At 44.6% G+C, this 19,640-nt stretch overlaps 1 protein-coding gene across 2 annotated transcripts in view; it reads right to left on the minus strand.

Annotated features, from left to right (window-relative positions):
• Positions 1–249: 249 nt before the first annotated feature.
• ALDH8A1 (aldehyde dehydrogenase 8 family member A1) overlaps positions 250–19,640 on the minus strand; it is a 38,480-nt gene continuing 19,089 nt past the window's right edge. For both annotated transcript variants that reach the window (XM_040350474.1, XM_040350473.1), the window contains 3 exons: positions 13,766–14,022; positions 5,086–5,247; positions 250–747 (listed from right to left, as the gene is read on the minus strand). In XM_040350474.1, the coding sequence (XP_040206408.1) occupies positions 295–747; positions 5,086–5,247; positions 13,766–14,022 (872 nt within the window). In that variant the 3' untranslated portion in view covers positions 250–294. The remainder of the gene's footprint in view (positions 748–5,085; positions 5,248–13,765; positions 14,023–19,640) is intronic.

A 19,640-nucleotide genomic window follows, 5' to 3' on the forward strand; every position in this document is an offset into this window, starting at 1 on the left:
TTGTAGTCCAAGGGAGGAGGGCGAGCACAACACTCCACACCAGGGAGAAAGCCTTGCATTACTGTGTGGAGTTACAGACAGAAGAACAGGAAGTGAGGATTTCTCAGACGAAATAAGGACATTTAAAAGCAAAATGGAAGGATGAGGTAAGTGAAGGAGTACTGCACTAAGGTAAAGGAAGCTATTTAGGGAAAAAAATTGTACCTTTAGAGCCCCTTCAAGATTGTGAAACAATAAAATATGACAATGTTAAATGTTAGCATAGATTTTATTAATTGTATAGAAAAAACAATATTAATGTTTTATGGTGACAGTCTTGACCTCAGTAAAGAATTCATATGAATCTTTTGCTCCTTCTCTTCCTAGTCCTGATGCTTTCATGCCTCCAAAAGGTAGGTTAAGGTCTCTCACCAGCCAACAATTGGTCCATACAAGACCTGACTGCAATCTCTTCGCAACACGGTGGACACGTCCCACGTCTCTTGTCCATATAGTGGCAGCCAGGCCATATTTGACTCCATTGGCTTTTTCAATAACCTCTTCTTCTGTGTCAAAAGGAACAACACATGTGACCGGTCCAAATATCTCTTCTTGCATACAACAAGAGGTTTCTTTCAGTCCAGTTATCACTGTAGGCAACATGAAGTAACCACCATGGTTTTCTGGTGGGATGTTTAATGTATCCACACCTTCTCCACAAGCAACAGTAGCTCCCTCCTCTAAAGCCTTCTTCACATAGCCCTTTACCTAGGAGACAAAGTAGGTCAGAAGTTCAGCACAGCGTCTTATTGTGTAGAAACCTATCTAAAGACAAAACGGTACCCACAGCAGACATTTGAAAAAGAAAACTGCTTAAAATTGAAAGCTCTACCGCAGGGGTGCCCAACCTTTTGAAGCACCAGGGCCACTTAAGCGACTTGGTAACCGGTCGCGGGCCACAATGAGCGTAGCGGGCGGATGGCAGGTCCGTGTCAGCTCTGCATATGCAGAGTGGAAACGGACACAACCCACTATACAGCTATGCATCTGTGGGTCAGTTTGAAAACAGCCCAGTAACCACTGCAGAACAGATATGCCCATATATACACTGATTTTTAGTAATAAACTTACCTTTAATAACAGTATTCTATTCTATTCCATCCCAGTGCAGGAGGTCGTGGGCCACATCAGAGGGCTCCGCGGGCCACATGTGGCCCCTGGGCCACTGGTTGGGCACCCCTGCTCTACCATTTCAAAAAAGATGTCACAGTAGTGTTACATAAAAGAAATCTCACATAGAGAATCTATGTGCAAGGAGCCACCTACTGGTAAAACCAGGTAACTGTGTATGTATGTATATACCGCTATGCTATGTATGTATGTATTGTGAGGGGGTTAGCTCAGCAGCGGGTGTGTGTGACCCCCTGGATGGGTTCACCACACAAAATCAGGCACAGCAGACAGAATTGTAGGTGGAAAAATAAAACAAAGGTGCGGTTTATTTAAACTATCTACAGTGAAAAATAAAAATAAATCCTGGTAAGCTTGGCCGCTTACTACGTAGTTTCCCTATCTAACAACTAGGTGCAGCCTGGTGCTGCCCTAGCCCCTATCTCCCTGTTTTAGAAGTTTTTGCCACACAGACGTTGTCTCACCGCACAAGACAGATAGCACACTCCCCTGTCTATACCAGTGTTTTTCAACTCCAGTCCTCAAGGCACACCAACAGGTCATGTTTTCAGGATTTCCTTTAGATGAAACGACTGTGGTGATTACTAAGGCAGTGAAACTGATCAAATCACATGTGCAAAATAATGGAAAGCCTGAAAACATGACCTGTTGGTGTGCCTTGAGGACTGGAGTTGAAAAACACTGGTCTATACAACACAGACCTGGTTCCAGGATGGAGCATTTTCCTAAGCATGCTGGGAGTTTTTGTAGAGGTCTTAATGAGCCAACTTACTTCAGCTGGGCACATTAACTCTTTCCCTGCAGGACTCCCAGCACTTCCCCCTAGTGGTATAAACTGGCATAAAGCCTGAATCTGGGACACAGTGACAGTTTTACATTCTGAAGTTATCTAGCAGGACTTTGTTTTCTGTCTAAATTCCTAAGGGTCATGTCACAATGGCACTTCTACTCCTGGCAAAACATTGCCATTAATAAAATCACCCATGAGAGCATTACACTTACCTCTATGGGATCACTCCCTCCCTGAACTAGAACATGGGCAAATATACCTTCATATATTTTCCATCCTGGATGCAACCAGGCGATTTTACCTGCCTGCTGTCACAGTATATGTATGTATGTATGTATGTATGTATGTACAGTATATACCACTATAATATGTCCTGGAATTAATATACTCTATATTGTCAAAAGTAAAATGCCTGCCTTTACACACACATGACCATTAATGGCATCCTAGTCTTAGTCCGTAGGGTTCAATATCAAGTTGGCTCACCCTTTGCAGCTATAATAACTTTAACTCTTCTAGGAAGGCTCTCCACAAGGTTTAGGAGTGTGTCTATGGGAAGTGCATTTGTGAGGTCAGGCACTGATGTTGGATGAGAAGGGCTGGCTCGCAGTCTCCACTCTAATTCATCCTAAAGGTGTTCTATCGGGTTAAAGTCAGGACAGTGCTGGCCAGTCAAGTTCCTCCACCCCAAACTCAATGGTCAAACATTCTCATAGACACTCGCCTAAACATTGTGAACAGCCTTCCCAGAAGAGTTAAAGCTGTTATAGCTGCAATGGGTGGGCCAACTCAATATTGAACCCTACGAACGAAGACTGGGATGCCATTAAAGTTCATGTGCGTGTAAAGGCATGCATCCGAATACTTTTGACAATATAGTGTATATAAAAATAGGGGTATTTTTTTTTTTTTTAAATGTATATCTATTGTATTCAAGATCATATAGCAGATTGTTACAAGACACAACATCTGAGACTTATTTTTTTATATATTATGCATATTCGAGAAATACGTTATTTTAAAACATTATTCAACTCAATTCTCTCATATTTAGTTTACAAAGGTACAGTATATAAATTGTAAATGCTGGCATAGTCAATAAGTTTCACATGTAAAATCATATGTAGAGATATTGAATAAATGTTCTGTTATATTAATTAGCAGATGGTAAAATATAATACAGTACAGTAAAACTTTGGTTTGAGAGTAACTTGGTTTGAGAGCGTTTTGCAAGACAAGCAAAATGTTTTAATACATTTTGCCTTGATATACAAGCGATGTCTTGATAGTAGCGTCATATCACAACTGAGTATAAAAAAGAAGAAGAGCCTCTAAGTGTAACAATATGGTTACATGTAATGAAGGTTCAACATTTAGCAACTTATTGCTACACTTAGAGGCGCCTCTCTTCTCTTTTATACCCTGTAAAAAAAATGCTTTGATATAAAGTGCTTTGGATTACAAGCATGTTTCTGGAACGAATTATGCTCGCAAACCATCGTTTTACTGCATTTGGATAATATATTCAGAGGCAAAATGGAGAGATTCAAGTGAGTAAAGGTAAAACTTTTTTTTAGTTTTGGATAGGGATTAGAACACCCGTTTTATTGCTTTCTGTGCGCCCGCCAGGGAGATCCCCCCCTCTCTATTTGTCTGGTTATGATATAAAGTGAAAAAAATCCCAAATTTTTGAACAGTAATAGAGGGGAAATCTTTCAATGGGGACACTAGTTTTGGTGACCCCGGTGACACCCCGAGATTCCCTCACTTTTTGACTTGGCTATGGGACAGGAAGTGAAGGGAAATCTTTCCAATGGGTCACAGGTGGCAAAAAAACAAGAGAATAACCAGTAATTTACTTACTCATTTCTGTATAAAGGTAATTTGTGTTTGAAATGACCCGTGACACAAGTTGAGTAAAGTTACTGCTCCATACGAATTATATAAATTGGAAATGTCTACACTATTTTGCAGATGGTTCTTATTGAGGCACAAAAAAAAAAAAAAAAGTTTGATACAAATTAACTTTATATCTTTAAGTTCATTAAAGCGGGGTTCCAACCACAATTAGCATTTTTTAAATGTATGTCCTTTCATCATGCGTTTTTATAAAATAAATCCAGTCACTTACTATTTTACAATCCGCCACCGCTCCGCATAGTTATTCAAAAAAGATAGTTTATAAAACTATGTCCACACAGTTGTCATTTTGCTTGTGGGCATTGTGAAGCTCACAAGCACTTACTTCCTGGAAGTCTTGGATGGGGAGTGATAATTGGGTAGCGCACTGCATCCTGGGAAATGATGACACACATTTCCCAGGAGCATTAGAGTGAGATGATGTCAGAATCCGAGGTGGATCCAAAGGCAGATTTCGTGGGACCGCATAGCAACAGGCATTTCCAGATGAGTAAAAAAAAAAAAAAAATTATTTTAGGTCTAATGAGCACAATAATGAAAAATGTTTGGGGGGATGAAAACTCCACTTTAAAGAAGTTTTCTGGAATTTCAGTTGCGATAATTTGTAGTAGAAAAAACTACGAGGAATGATAATTTCTACTGATGAACAAATCAATTCTCAGGCCCGGTTCACACTGCTGCAAATTCTATTGCGAATTTGAGCCGTTGCGATTTCTCAAATTCGCAAGTCATAAAAATAACATTGTTTTCCATTAGTGCAGTTCACATCAGTGTGGTGCGAATCTAAGCTGCGGGGAAAAAAGGGTCCTGTTTGAGTTTGATCCGTGTGCGATGCAAATTAAGCTCTATAGACTGGCATTCCCTGAAATAGCGGCTGCAAATCGTGGCAAAATCGCGGCCACGAAATTGCGGTAAAATCGCACGATTTTAAATTCCAGCAGTGTGAACCTAGCCTTAACAGGCACCTCATCATTTTTTTTATTTGCCTAATATTCATGCAGGTATATCTAATCTGCAGAGAATCATACGATTCACAAATCACTGTCTGGATTTTTGAATTGTGCGAGTTATATATACGGTCTCTTTGGGTGCTGCAGAGCTCCATATGAGTGGTATGGGTTATTATGGCTAGGGTAAGGCTTTTATCACATGACATGCTCCTTCCACTTTTCCTCTTCAGGACCGTATTAGCATTAATAACTTACTTTTGCTAGATGGTTCTGACTGATCAAAGCTCCCATGCTGGCTGACGGATCAGATGGGATTCCAACCTTCCATTTTCTGGTAGCTTCTACAAACCTCTTGAGAAACTCTTCATAGATTAAACGCTGAACGTAAATTCTGCTTGTGCAGAGACAAATCTCCCCCTGTAAAATGACAAAAAAATAAATAAAAATTTCCACCTGTTCAAAACAAAAAATTCCTTCATAATATGAACGCAATCCCTAACCTCTGCACGTAGTGTTATAGCCAGGGCATGGCGCAAACCTTATGCTCCATCCTTCGCAGACTAGGCCTGTGAAATGGACTCCATTTGCCACTTAGAAGGTTTGTCCTGGGAAACAGATAAAATTGACGACTACACTCATACCTGGTCGGTGTGGAATTACTTCCAACAATCCCACAAATTTTCCACCTATAGTGCCTTGAAAAAGTATTCATACCCCTTGAAATTTTCCACATTTTGTCATGTTACAACCAAAAACGTAAATGTATTTTATTGGGATTTTATGTGATAAACCAACACAAAGTGGCACATAATTGTGAAGTGGAAGGAAAATGATAAATGGTTTTCAAAATTTTGTACAAATAAATATCTGAAAAAGTGTGACGTGCATTTGTATTCAGTCCCCTTTAGGCCGGGTTCACACTGGTGCGACAAATGCTCCGACATTGGGAGCTCATGTCGCATGACGTGTGAAAATCAATGTTTCCCTATGAGAGCCAGCCGTCTTTACTGGTCCGACACAAGTCGGACCGACTTTGAAAATGCTCCCTGCACTAATTTGGTCCGACTTTGATCCTACTTCAGCCCATTGAATATCATTGAAGTCGGACCAAAGTAGGAGCCTTGTCCTAACCATCCGACTTTTGACATCCGACATGTGATTACAGCAGCAGTAAAAGGAATTTATCTCACTCTGGGATTGTTTTGATTGGTCAAAGGACAAGTCAGACTATCACAAAGTCGGATCAAAGTAGTATCCTGTTCATTCAAGTCGGATGGATGTAGGACCGATGTAGGACTGATGTCGCAGAGCAAAGTAGGATGAAAGTCGGATGACTGACGTGTCGTACCAGTGTGAACCCAGCCTAAGGCCCCTTTCACACTGGGGCAGGACATGCAGTGACTGTATAGCGGCGCTATATCGTCGGAATTGCCGTGGGATTCGGCCGCTAACGGAGGCGATGCAGAGGCACATTGCCGGCGGTATTACCGCGGTGTCCAATTGTTTTTAATGGGAAGGAGCAGTGAAGGAGCGGTATACACACCTCTCCTCTCACCGCTCCAAAGATGCTGCTTGCAGGAGATTTTTTTTCTCTCCCGCCAGCGCATCGCCTCAGTGTGAAAGCCCTCGGGCTTTCACATCGAGAATGCAGTGCAGGAGTTTTTCAGGCGGTATTTAGGCGCTATTTTTAGCCTGAAATTCTCCTCAGTGTGAAAGGGGCCTTACTCTGATACCCCTAACTAAAATCTAGTGGACCAATTGCCTTCAGAAGTCACTAATTAGTAAATAGAGTCCACTTGTGTGTGATTTAATCCCAGTATAAATACAGCTGTTCTGTGAAGCCCTCAGAGGTTTGTTGGTGAACCTTTGTGAACAAACCGCATCATGAAGACCAAGGAACACACCAGACAGGTCAGGGATAACATTTTGGAAAAGTTTAAAGCAGGGTTAGGTTATAAAAAATATGTCCCAAGCTTTAAACATTTCACAGAGCACTGTTAAATTCATCATTTGAAAATGGAAAGAATATGGCACAACTGAAAACCTAACAAGACATGGCTGTCCACCTAAACTGACAGGCCGGGCAAGGAGAGCATTAATCAGAGAAGCAGCCAAGAGGTAACTCTGTAGGAGCTGCACATTATCCTGAACCCCCCCCCCCCCCCCATGGAACATGGTGGTGGCAGCATTATGTTGTGGGGATGCTTTTCGTCAGCAGGGACGGGGAAGCTGGTCAGAGTTGATAGGAAGATGGATGGAGCCAAATACAGGGCAATCTTAGAAGAAAACCTGTTAGAGTCTGCAAAGGACATAAGACTGGGGCAGAGGTTCACCTTCCAGCTGGACAAAGACCCAAAACATACATCCAGAGCTACAATGGAATGATTTTGATCAAAGCATATTCATGTGTTAGAATGGACCAGTCAAAGTCCAGACCTAAATCCAATTGAGAATTTGTGGCAAGGCTTGAAAATTCCTGCTCACAGATGCTCTCCATCCAATCTAACAGAGCTTGAGCTATTTTGCAAAGAAGAATGGGCAAACATATCACTCTCGAGATGTGTAAAGCTTTTAGAGACATATCCAAAAAGACTTGCAGCTGTAATTGCAGCGAAAGGTGCTTCTACAAAGTATTGACTCACAGGGGCTATATACAAATGCACACCACACTTTTCACATATTTATTTGTAAAAGACTTGAAAACCATTTATCATTTTCCTTCCACTCTACAATTATGTGCCACTTTGTGTTGGTCTATCATATAAATTCCCAATAAAATACATTTACGTTTTTGGTTGTAACATGACAAAATGTGCATAATTTCAAGGGGTAGGAATACTTTTTCAAGGCACTTTATCTCTGATCCTGTTGCCCTATTATTCATCAGGCTTCTTTCTCACTGGTGGAGACCACCAGCGGATCAGCTTGCTTAGCAGGGGATCTCTCTGCTGATCCCTGCTGAGCAGGCGGATGACAGGTGTGTGTCTGCTCTGCTGATGCAGAGCGGACATGGGCTGTCGAATGGAAACGCACCGCCTGTCCGTTTCCATCTGTCTTTCATCCAATTCGTCAGATGGATAGGGATCCCCATCCATCTGTTTTTAGCGGATCGGACGCCGCTCCATACAAAGCAATGGATGGTCTGTTTGGGTCCGCCTGTCAGAAAAAACTGACAGGCGGACCGAATCAGTCTGTCGGTTTGTAAGGGGTCATATCCTGAGAGACGTATCCAACCCTGCTACCCCATGTAATGCCTGGATCCTGCACGTTCTTTGACTTAAATTAGTCCAATCCCCCCCTTTTTTCTTCTTCTCTTCGGTTCTATACTACCGGTCTTCTTTTTCGTCTATGTTTTATAGATATTATAAAAACTTTCTAGGGGTTCTACATCTGGTCATTGCCATACTACTGTTACATGTATACCTGAAGGAGAGGCATCCTGTTGCCTTTAATGCAGCTAACCTAGGGGTAGGCAACCTTAAAGAGGTGGAGATTTACTTGAACAACATGGGAGAAGTTAAAGATCACCAGGCACAGTGTTGCCCACTGTCACCTCCACACCTGATTTAAACCTCTAATTGCCATACTACTGCATCGCAATCACGTGATTTGCATGACAATTGTGGGTTTAAATCAGGTGGTGAGAAGGCATCATATTGCCTTTTCACTGCCTACGAAACACACTCGGAATGCTTTTCAGCTGCCTGCTCACACTTGTTGCTTTCCGTAGCACCACTCTTAATGCTTGTTCACATGTACAGTTGGAGGTAGTAAAACCCTGCGATTGAGTTTACTGCCCAAATCCCTACCCCCTTTACCTGCTGAGCCATATTGCTTTTGGTGGGTGCTACCATTTGCCAATCGTGACCCAGTCAAGTAAATGGGGCCACTCTGCAAGCGCCCCATGACTGCATGGATCTGCAGGGTCCAAAGGGTTAAAGCAGGTGGTGAGTAAGCAACATAACGCTGACTGCTTTAACCCCTTGTTTGTTGTACTGCACAAGGTTGCAGGGCATTTGCAGAGTAGCCTTATTCACTTGAATGGGTCATGCTTGGCAGGTGCTACACGTTTACACCCCTGGCCACTACCAGTAAAGGGCGTGTGTTTGGGCTGGGGTGGTAAAAACACATCTTAACTATGGGTTTTTACCACCCCAACTGGCAAATCTAAATGAACCCTTAGGCCTCGTACACACGATCGGTTAACCAGAGGACAATGGTCTGATGGACCATTTTCATCGGTCCAAACCGATCATGTGTGGGCCCCATAGGTTATTTAACCATCGGTTAAAAAAAGCCAACTTGCTTTAAATTTAACCGATGGATTCATAACCGATAGGTCAAAAACGATCGTTAGTAGGCACAACCATTGGTTAAAAATCCACGCATGCTCAGAATCAAGTCGACACATGCTTGGAAGCATTGAACTTCGTTTTTTTCAGCATGTCGTTGTGTTTTACGTCACCCTGTTCTGATACGATCGGTTTTTTAACCGATGGTGTGTAGGCACGACGGACCAGCAGTCAGCTTCATCGGTTAACCGATGACACCGGTCCTTCAGACCGTTCTCATCGGATGGACTGATCGTGTGTACGAGGCTTTACTGTTCTTAGCCTCCTTTAAGGCTCCTTTCACACTGTGCTGTGGGTTACCTGCATTGTGGGTGCAGCGCAGTGCATTTGAGACTTTCCTGGGTTAGCTGCTCTTTGCCATAGACTTCTATTATATCCTGCAGGCGTGGTGCACTTTCTGAAAGTGCACCAAAACTCCTGTATTTCAGAAAGTGCACCAAATCTGATATAATAGAATTCTATGACTAAGCGCAGCAAACCCTCAGAAAAGCTGCAGGTACACTACACTGTACCAGAGTTGTGGGTAAACCTCAGTGCATGTGAAAGCAGTCCTGTACTAATATGCCCAGTGTATTGCTTCACACTGACCTGCTGCTGGCACCACTATGAAGACCTCTAACCGGGATAAGAGGTAGAGTGCAGTTGGTATCACGCCACATGGGATAGGAGCCAGCACTACAGAGGAGGCATCGGCTTATGCGGGTTTGCTCCCTACTACAGCTCCAACTTTACAAGTAGTCCCTCTGCACTGCACTGTTAGATGCTCTGGAATGGAGGGTCAGCAAGCCCAGACTGTGATCTACCAGTCACCTGTCCGCGATCTACTGGTAGATCACGATCGACAGGTTGATGACCCCCGTTGCTGTCTCCTTATACCCATAATGGGATAGGTATGATCGTTTGTAATTTACCCCGTGGAGGAGTATTTCCAGGTTTTCTTTTTGTTACGCTTCATATATCAGCATTTACAATGTTCTTTCACCAATATTTTACTGACTGCAGATACGTCTCTGTGCCTTATGTTCTTTTGTTTTCTGGTAATTTTTTTTATAAACAAAACATTAATAAAAAGATTAAACATAATAAGAACATGATCCCAATGCTAGGATATTGCATTGCAATGCAGACTGATTCATGAATATCTGAGCAAAGAAAGATGGAGCCAAAGTAAAAGGTATTGACCATAGCAACAAATAAGGTATCACCTTTCATTGCATGTTTCTGTAATGCAGAAGTATATTTATTTTAGGTTATCCCACAAGTTTAAAATATGTACAACGACTCCACCTTGTGGTAACATCTAACATTTGTTACAATTTTTTTTTCTTTGGCAAGTATTGGAATATTTGTGATTGGAATCTGATCATTATTGTAGGTAGCATTTAGACATATTTTACTCTTCCAGTTTCCAACATAAACAATAAAGATGCCCATACACAGTAGAAGTCCATTGTGAACATCTCATAAACAGAAACTAAACATTAATGCATTAATGAACATCAGTTACAATATCATAATGACTAGACCTGACAGTGTTCCCTGTTCACACCAATAGTAAAGGCCCCGTAATAAGCCCCCTGAAGTTTCCTTCCACAATCCCAATACCCACAGCAACTCCTCAAACATCCTATCCTGTCACTGATAACAGGCACTCCCAGCTTCCCACTACTGTTTGACTTTTTTCTGCCCAAAAATACACCTGATCAGTTCCTAGCCATTTCCAGTAGGTGACCAGCGTCCAAACCAAAGAACCACCAAATATTTTTCCCAGGCCTTACTATTCAGTCGCTGTCCACTCCAGTCTTAGCCTCAGACCAACCTGTTTGCCTGCCAGCAGGGACAGATTTCCCATTAGGCACTGTGGGCATCTGCCTAAAGGCGGCCCTTCCTAGGGGGGCGCCAGATTTTAGCTGCACCCCCATGAGCATTGTACCCATGCCCGCTGCAAGTTCGGAGCGGAGAATTGTCAGCAAGAAAAAAGCTGGGAGGTGTGTGCTTTCTGTGCTCTCCCTGCTCCTGTCAGCAGATTGCTCCTCCATACAGCGGATTGCACAGGATCCTCTTAGATCCCATAGTACACGGCTTGAATACCCGCCCCCTACCCACATTTCTGGGAGATGAGCAGTCCTTGTAAGAGGTAGTGGACGGGTAATCAGCAAGTAAGCCGTGTACCAATTGATCTAAGAGGATCCTGTGTTTTCTGCTGTATGGAGGAGCGCTGTTATCCCAGCTCTCTCCTCGCTGACACGTCTCCTGTCTGGACTTGCAGTGGGTGTTGGTTTAATTTTTATCAGGGGGGGCACAGAGAGCCTGTACCTTCTCACTACTCCTGTAAGATCAAAGTGGGGGGGGGGTGTTTGTGCTGGGAAAGGAAGGTAATTGTGTTGGGAGGAATTGGAGGTGGGGGACATATGTTAGGAGGCAGAATTGGGGAAGATTTGTGCTGGGAGGGGAGAACTGATGGGGGGCAGGGATTTGTGTTGGGAAGGGTAATTTGGGGGAGAGGCTTTGTACTAGGAGTGGGGATTTGTACTTTGAAGGGGGTATTAGGGGGAAAGGATTTGTACTAGAAGGGGATTTGGGGCAAAAACTTACAGTAGGAGGGGGGTTTGGTGGGGCGATTTAATCTAGGAGTGGGAATTTGAGGGGAGGGTTTATGCTAGGGAGTGGGGATTTGAGGAGATGATTTAAGCTAGGAGGGGGTAATTTGGGGAGAGGATTTAAGCTAGGAGTAGGGATTTGTGGGAGAGAATTTGTATTAGGAGGGGGATTTGGTGGGAAAATTTACAATAGGAGGGGGGTTTGGTGGGAGGGGTCACGCTAGGAGTAGGGATTTGGGGGGAGGGTTACGCTAGGAGTGGGGATTTGTGGGAGAGGATTTGTGCTAGGAGGGGGGATTTGGTCAGATTCTTTTACTTTAAAGAGTATAGCTAGATCTCACAAAAAAAAAAAAAAAAAAAATTTATTGCAGAGGATGTCTAAAATTTGACGTATATATATAGTGCAGACTTCTGGAAAAATCTGTGAGCCCCTTACACATGCAGAGAAATCAATTTCTACCAACAGGACACAGAATGCCTCCAGTTTTCCATATTGCATTACATTTTACAGAGAATTACAGTGCTGCAGATTGAAATGGATAGGTAATTTTTAATAACATCTTCAATAACAACTACACAGGATTTCATCTCGATACCTAATGGCAGTCAGGGTGCCATTGTGTAGCCTGTAGAGGTCTGTGCGTCCCTCCATGGACATGCCTACCCAGACCATCACTGACTCACCACCAAACCGGTCATGCTGAATGATGTTACAGGCAGCATAAAGTTCTCTACTCCTTCTCCAGACCCTGTCACATATGCTCAGGGTGAACCTGCTCTCATCTGTGAAAAGCATGGGGCACCAGTGGTGGACCTGTCAATTCTGGTGTTTAATGGAAAATGGCAATCGAGCTCCACAGTGTCCGGCAGTGAGCACAGAGTACACTAGAGGATGTTGGCCCCTCAGGTCACCCCCATGAAGTCTGTTTCTGATTGTTTGGTCAGAGACATTCACACCAGTGGCCTACTGGAGGTCGCCGGCTGCAAAGGGGGGTCCGTGCAAGAGGCGAACTCAGCCTCCTGGATACTTTCTGGGGGGGCCAAGCAACAGTCCGAGCAGCTCTCTAATTGTGAGGCATCCGCTGGCTCAATTCAACAAGCTGTAAGGGACATGGGTCCAAGAGGAGAAAAGAAAACAGGAATGCGTCCCAACAGTAAAGTCGATACATTAGTGGGTGGACATACATAGTATGGCCCCTGCCACAGGAGGGGACAAAACAAACATAAGGCCGCAGTGGTCTCCTGACTATGTCTCTGTCAGGGGTGCTAACTTGGGTTCCCCCAGCAGGGACTAGACAGGCCCAGGTCTGGGCAAAGCTTGTGCACTTGAGGGTGTCATGTGATACGTACCATGCGCCCGATCAGCGGGCCTGCGGCAGCGAGTCCAGCCAGAGAGACGCCTCTCTGGGGGTGTTGAATCGGGTCGTCTCTCCATCCTGGACTCTAAGACGGGCCGGGAAGAGGACACTGTAGTGAATGTTGTGCGTCCTCAGTGTCGCTTTAACATGGTCGAACAATTTCCTGAGTTTTTGGGTCTCTACCGAATAGTCTGGGAAAATCATCAACTTGGCGTTCTGGTATCGTAGGTCACCCACAGTTTTGGAGGCGCGGAGAATTTCCTCTCTATCCCGGAAGTTGAGCAGATGGAGAAAGAAGGTTCGCGGTGGGGCTCCACAAGGTCCCAGCTTAGGGGGGATGCGGTGGGAGAAATCTTGTTTAGGAGAGTACCTGCTTTTACTCATGGTGGGCAGAATAAGGCTGTTCACTCCTCTTTTATTGCATTTATTGTGTTTCTAAGAGCTTAACTTTTGCAAGTCTAGGGCCTACTCTCCTTCCCATTATCTGATGAAAGAACACGTATTGGCCAATAAGATTATTTAAAATGGGGCAGCTGGTTTTGTTGCAGATGGGGAGGGGGGCTTAATCATGAAGTTAGGAGAAAGGATGCACAAATGCAGCAATATGGAAATATGCACGTCTTACCTGATTGGAGAAACTTGAGCGAACAGTAGTATTGATACAATCCTCTAGGTTTGCATCTTCAAATACGATGGCTGGGTTCTTTCCTCCAAGCTCCAGTGACATCTTTTTACAGTATGGAGCGCTCTTCTCAATGATGCGTTGAGCAGTGACAGTGCTTCCAGTAAATGAGATTAGAGGCACATCAGGATGGCATACAAGAGCCTCTCCAGTTTTCGGGCCAGTACCAAACACTATATTGATGACACCTGGTGGGACACCTTTCAAGGAACAGAAATAATTTACATTATGCTTATATAATTTTACATCATCACTTTTCTATGAAGCACACAAGAAAAGGTTTATCCTTCTCACTTAAGAGTTCTTATTATCAGGAGGAGATTTAGCATTTTCAGATAATGTAAACAAATAATTAAATGTAAAGTACAAATTAGGAAATCCAATTCATCAGTTTTTGATTCTTTTGAATATTTACATAAAAGGCCTTATGATCGGTGAAGGATAACACAATTTAGGAAGCCAGGTAGCCATGATTTGTTACTCAAATGATTCTCTACAGATTTAAAAGATCCTCGTGAAAATTGAAAGGCTATAATTTTTCTGATGCACTTTCTTTTTCAAATAAATTCAATCATCAAGTTGACAAGCTTGCTGGGATGGAGTAGTAGGTCTAAAATACAAAACTTTCCTGAAGCAAATGCTGCTGCTACTTTACTTCAGCACTGGTCATGTTGCTGAAAGCCTAGCCAATTCATCATAAAATCACAACTGAAATAAGATTTAACCTCTAATAATTAAGAAGATACAGAAGTATAGGGGGTGTACCATCGTCCTAGTATTCAAGAATTAATTGAATGTGAATCATTCTGGTTGAGTACAACCATTCTACCCAATACCGGTATAGTCCTCCCTGCCCACCTTTGTCTGTCGAAAAATCAGATTAGAGAATAATCCTGTTTTACACCAGAAATCATGTGACCAGTTGCCTGGACTTCCCTTTATATAAGAAACACTAGAGATGTGCACACCGGAAAAATGTGCTTTGTTTTGAATTAATGAGTTAAGTAAACCATTTAATTTCATCATATTCGATATGTTACAATGATTGTTTTTTTGGAATTAATTTTTTATGTTTGGATTTCTTTCGTATTTTCATTCTTCCTAATCCATTTGTATTTTCGGAAGTTATTTCAGAAGATTGGCTATATTAATTTTAATGTGTTAATTTATTATTTCGGGAGATTAATTCTGCACTGCTAGTCCAACTCACAACGAGAAATGGAATGAGCTGAAGGGACGATATCGACTGGAGTCACAAGCATCCGAAAGTAACAAATGGAACAAAATAAATTTTGAATTAATTCATTATGTTATGATTTGGAGATTGATGGCTCCACCTCTATCCAACCCAAACAAAATAAGCAGGAATCATCTAAATTTCACTTGTATACCTTACTGTATTTATTGCAATATGTTTCCATTTCATATGTAGTGCATTTTTTATAATAATGAAAAATGTTAATGCAAAAAGGATCGGCTGATTATTCAAGAGTTAAAAACTACTGCGCTGCTCTCATCTCAGGAAAACAAATGAATCCAAATTCATTTGTTATGTTAAGTTGAATTAATTTCCGTATTCCCAACTGACTTTGCTTGTTTTTTTTTTTTTATCCAAAAAATATGTCATCAGCGTATACATTAGAAACGGTATAGTATACAGAGTACGTAAAGCTAAGACATGTAATTTCCATTCACAGCAGAAAAATACTAAGTAGAGACGTACCCCTTCCCAGGTTTTATCACCGTACACTCGTAATGATAAGCTGACAACAGATTAGCAGACACAATCATAGTCAAATAAGCGAGGGGAAGAAGAACTAACTACCTTCCAATGGGAAGGTAAACTAACTGGAAATTCTTATAACAAAGACCCAAGGGATTACAACGAGTAAGAGAGGGGATACTTAGATTGATCGTTAATTCGAGATTTTCCTATCTTGTGACGGAAAATATTGATTATATGAAGACAGGAGGCGAGTATCTTATGCATTATCTTTCTTTAATCATGCCCATAGCAGAAATACAGTAAACATTTATTGTAACTTAAAAGAAAAAATTCAAAGAACTACCCTTCCCAGCAGTCCCTGGGCCAGCGTAGCCCCTCCCAGACCATAATCTATATAAGGGACTGTCTGAGGTAACCTATTCCTCTTTCTTCATGCGAATTAGTGTAAACAGGAACCGAAAGTCCAATTAGACATCTCCGCGGCTGCCGGGAACCTTCCGACCGGAACACAACATCTGAATCTGGAGGAAATGAAAGGACAAGGCCAACACGGACCAACTTCATCCGGACCAACTTCATCCCAACGGGGACTATAGGAAAACCAAAACCATTCGGAGCCGACCGGTCAGTCGTCTTCAGGAACATGGACCAACGGATTCAGTCAACGGCATCCCGACTCCGGATCTAGAACGTAGTAGGAGCCTCCATCTGCGGTGAACTAAACCCATGGATCGAAACGGAACAGCAATCCCGACGGGGTTAGTGAAAACGAACTCCCGGGGCGTACCAGCCTCCGACTTGCAGGGTGTGTGGTTCAACAGTCTAGAATGAGAGAGAGACAACCTCGTGACAGGGTTGGGTCGGGAGGGAAGATACTCGCCTCCTGTCTTCATATAATCAATATTTTCCGTCACAAGATAGGAAAATCTCGAATTATACCTCAGACAGGAGGCTCATATCTTATGCAAGTTCAAAGCTATAACAATGCATATATAGATGATAACAAATGAAACAACTACAAAATTGATATAGATATGTGTTCCTCCGATCCAAGCAGAATTGGCGGAAAGCAATCGTGGTTACCAGTCCGCCGCTAGCCGTAAATCCTATAGGGACTCGCCCGGGGTGATGACCTAGGAGCCACCGCTCCTCTGGAGGGGTGGGCGCCCACGGGGTTACGTAAGACCCTGCCATTTCCATGATTGATCGTACCCCTCTGGCTAGCGTAGCTGAGGAAACCGGAAACTGAGGTTTAGCGTAGGAATGAGGAGTAGGAAGAGATGCGAAGATCGCAGTGGGACCGTGAAGGACTAAGAAATCCGTAGATAACGGAGTACGATGTGCGGGGAAGAACGGGTAGAAAAAAACGATAAAGTCCCGCCGCTGTCCTACGCACGACGGAAAAAACCCTGACTCTCCGAGGCGGGATCCGACGCCTGGAATGGCCAACGTCGTGATACCCGATATGCGTCTGACGGAATCAGACATGAGGGGGCAGTAGCTCAAACGACAATAACCTCCGACAGAGTGAGATTGTCCCCCCAGTCCTGGCGCGTGGTCAGGACCACTGATCACCTTCCAAGAGCGTTGATACCCTGGGTGTGATGGGCGTTGAAACTTAACGCTTACTAAGTCGGTACACCATGGGTGTTATCCCACCGGTAGTAAGTCTACAAGGGAGCGGTAGTCCGAGTTCGCAGCGCGGAAGGCGCAGGGGAGCTATAGGACCTCCCGGACTCAAACGAGTCCACCAGGTAGTTGGTCATCTCAGACGAACGCCTTCATGAGGTTAACTTGTCGTTGATCACCAACTAACCCAGAGTCCTCCGGATGATCGAAATGTATATCTAGTCCCAAGGCCTAGATCAAGGCAAGTGGAACCCCCGTTATAAAAGAAAAGGTTGCTGTCCGTGACCGACACCCCGAAAACCCAACCATGCGAAGAGAAGTAGGACGTGCGTCGTGAATAGAGGGTGCAGATCCCCGTACAGACTGGGGAGAGAAAGGATCCCATAAGGGAGCAAGGGCCAGGAACACTGACCGGTGCAGTCGTCAGTCGATGGAATTGGGCGGGTAACGAGAATTCCAATCTAACACCATAGCGGAAGTGCCTGGGGTACATTTCGCAGCTGGAACGATGTCGCGTTCCAGGCAGAAATGTCAGAAATCTTGCTAGATCCGTTAGGATTTTGGGTCAAGGACCCCCCAAGCGAAGGTCATACTGGACCGCGGATACGGTGTCCATACGCAAGAACACACCGTAGGTGGACGTGTATGGCATTAGAGTCCTGATGGCAAGACGGTCGTCAGGATTTCCACTTGTGAACGTGCAGCAGAGACTCCGCTGTGGGCCACGCCCCTCCTGTGGACGAGGGACCGCATCGAGTACCCCAACCGAGGTGGTTGGCAACCTATTCCAAGATGAATCCGTCGTGGAGTTGCAGGTGGACCTGCCGTGCCGTCTGTCGACCTGACGTAGCCACCACCGTAGTTCAATTATGGCTTCCGTGTCCAGAGTGACGACGTCTGCACAGTGAAGCCCCTGGCAAAGACGTAGGGACTGAGACTCTGAAGGTCTCGATAGTGAAAAGAAGCTGGACAAATGGCCTGGATTAACGCCGGAAACAGGCCGACCAGGCGAGCCAGTCCGCGTAAGGATACCCGTCGTTAGCCCAGCACGATACTGACCTTGTGCAGATGGCGGCCAAGTGGTCATGGGTAGCCGAAGGATCACTAGGTTGGTGTCCACCAAGAACCCTAAAACTCTACCTCCTGAGATGGGGAGAGGATAGATTCCCCGTGATCTATGGGGAACTGTCCCGGAGGCGTGTTCGTTTGCCAGGCGAGGGGTACGAGCCATTAAGAGTAGGTCGTCCAAGTAGATAATCAACCTCACCCTTTGTGTCGCAGAATGTCGTCACTGTATACAGTAATTATGAGAGATTTCTCAAGTTACTACCGGGCGATAACCGCCCTCCTTTCCTGACCAGGAAGACGTTGTTGGGGAAACCCGGGGAGAGCGGGTCCGTCTCCACTATCGTTTGGGTGAACCAGAGGCCCTGCAATTCGTTGTCTATTAGGGCGGTGTTCAGGTCTGAAGACCGAGGAAAGAGGGACTAGGTCCATTTCCGGTCCTGTAACCCTGATAGACCGGTACTGTACCGTGTTAGACTTTGATGACGTTTGGGCTCATCCGGGATGGAATAGAGCCCTGCCGTCTTGGAATATCTTAATCAGCGTGATCCCGACTAGCCTGCCCTCGGTGGTTGGCCCGGGGTCTGATTCGGCTAGGTGAGACAGCTGGGGAACAAGCCGCATTAAGATTCAAACGGCGGTGTCCAGTCGGACCCGTAGTGTCCACGCATCCCAGGAGGCGACCGCCCGTTGGGCCCAGCCCCGATTTGGGACAGGTCAGTCGGCTGTTCAGCGGCGTGGCCTGCTCACTAAGGTGTGGGATGATGGTGATAGGTCCCAAAGATCCAAGGCCCTGGTCTGTATGATCCGAAGGACCTCTCTATTCCCAGCTTGGGGGATTTCCCGTGTATGGTGGGATACCCCCAGGGTATGGGGTTCACCTCGGGAGTGTGCACAGCCATAAATGGTAAAGGAAGGGGGTTACGCCCTAAAAATGATTCGGTGAGTTTTTCGACCGATCTCCGGGTCCATTATGTGATATATTGGATCACCTCGGGTGGAGGTACCCAGTCATCGGAGTGTGGATGGCATATCGCCCCCGGATCTATAATGGCTCTCTACGAGAATCCATAGAGTGTCACCCTGGGAACAGGGTTGGCGTCGTCATAGAGCGCCATGTGCCCACTGCCCTAACACTGATCATCATTCTCATCATCTACAACCTCAGACTCAAGGTGTTAGCCGCCTCAGACTCCGCGAATGGGTCTGGCTTAGTCCGTCTAACGGATCGCTGCCTCTGCATGTGCATCTCCCCGAGGCTCGGGGGTCGGTCGGAGTCTGGGAGGGCAGTGGGTCGGCAGTCCGGGTAGGGTACTGCCTGGGACATATTATTTACTTCCCCTGTCGGGGAGTCAAGGGCCACAGAAACGTGGCAGCGTTTTGGAACGCCCAGCCCTT

This window comes from Rana temporaria, chromosome 4, assembly GCF_905171775.1.
Source record: "Rana temporaria chromosome 4, aRanTem1.1, whole genome shotgun sequence".
In the NCBI taxonomy this organism is placed as follows: domain Eukaryota; kingdom Metazoa; phylum Chordata; class Amphibia; order Anura; family Ranidae; genus Rana; species Rana temporaria.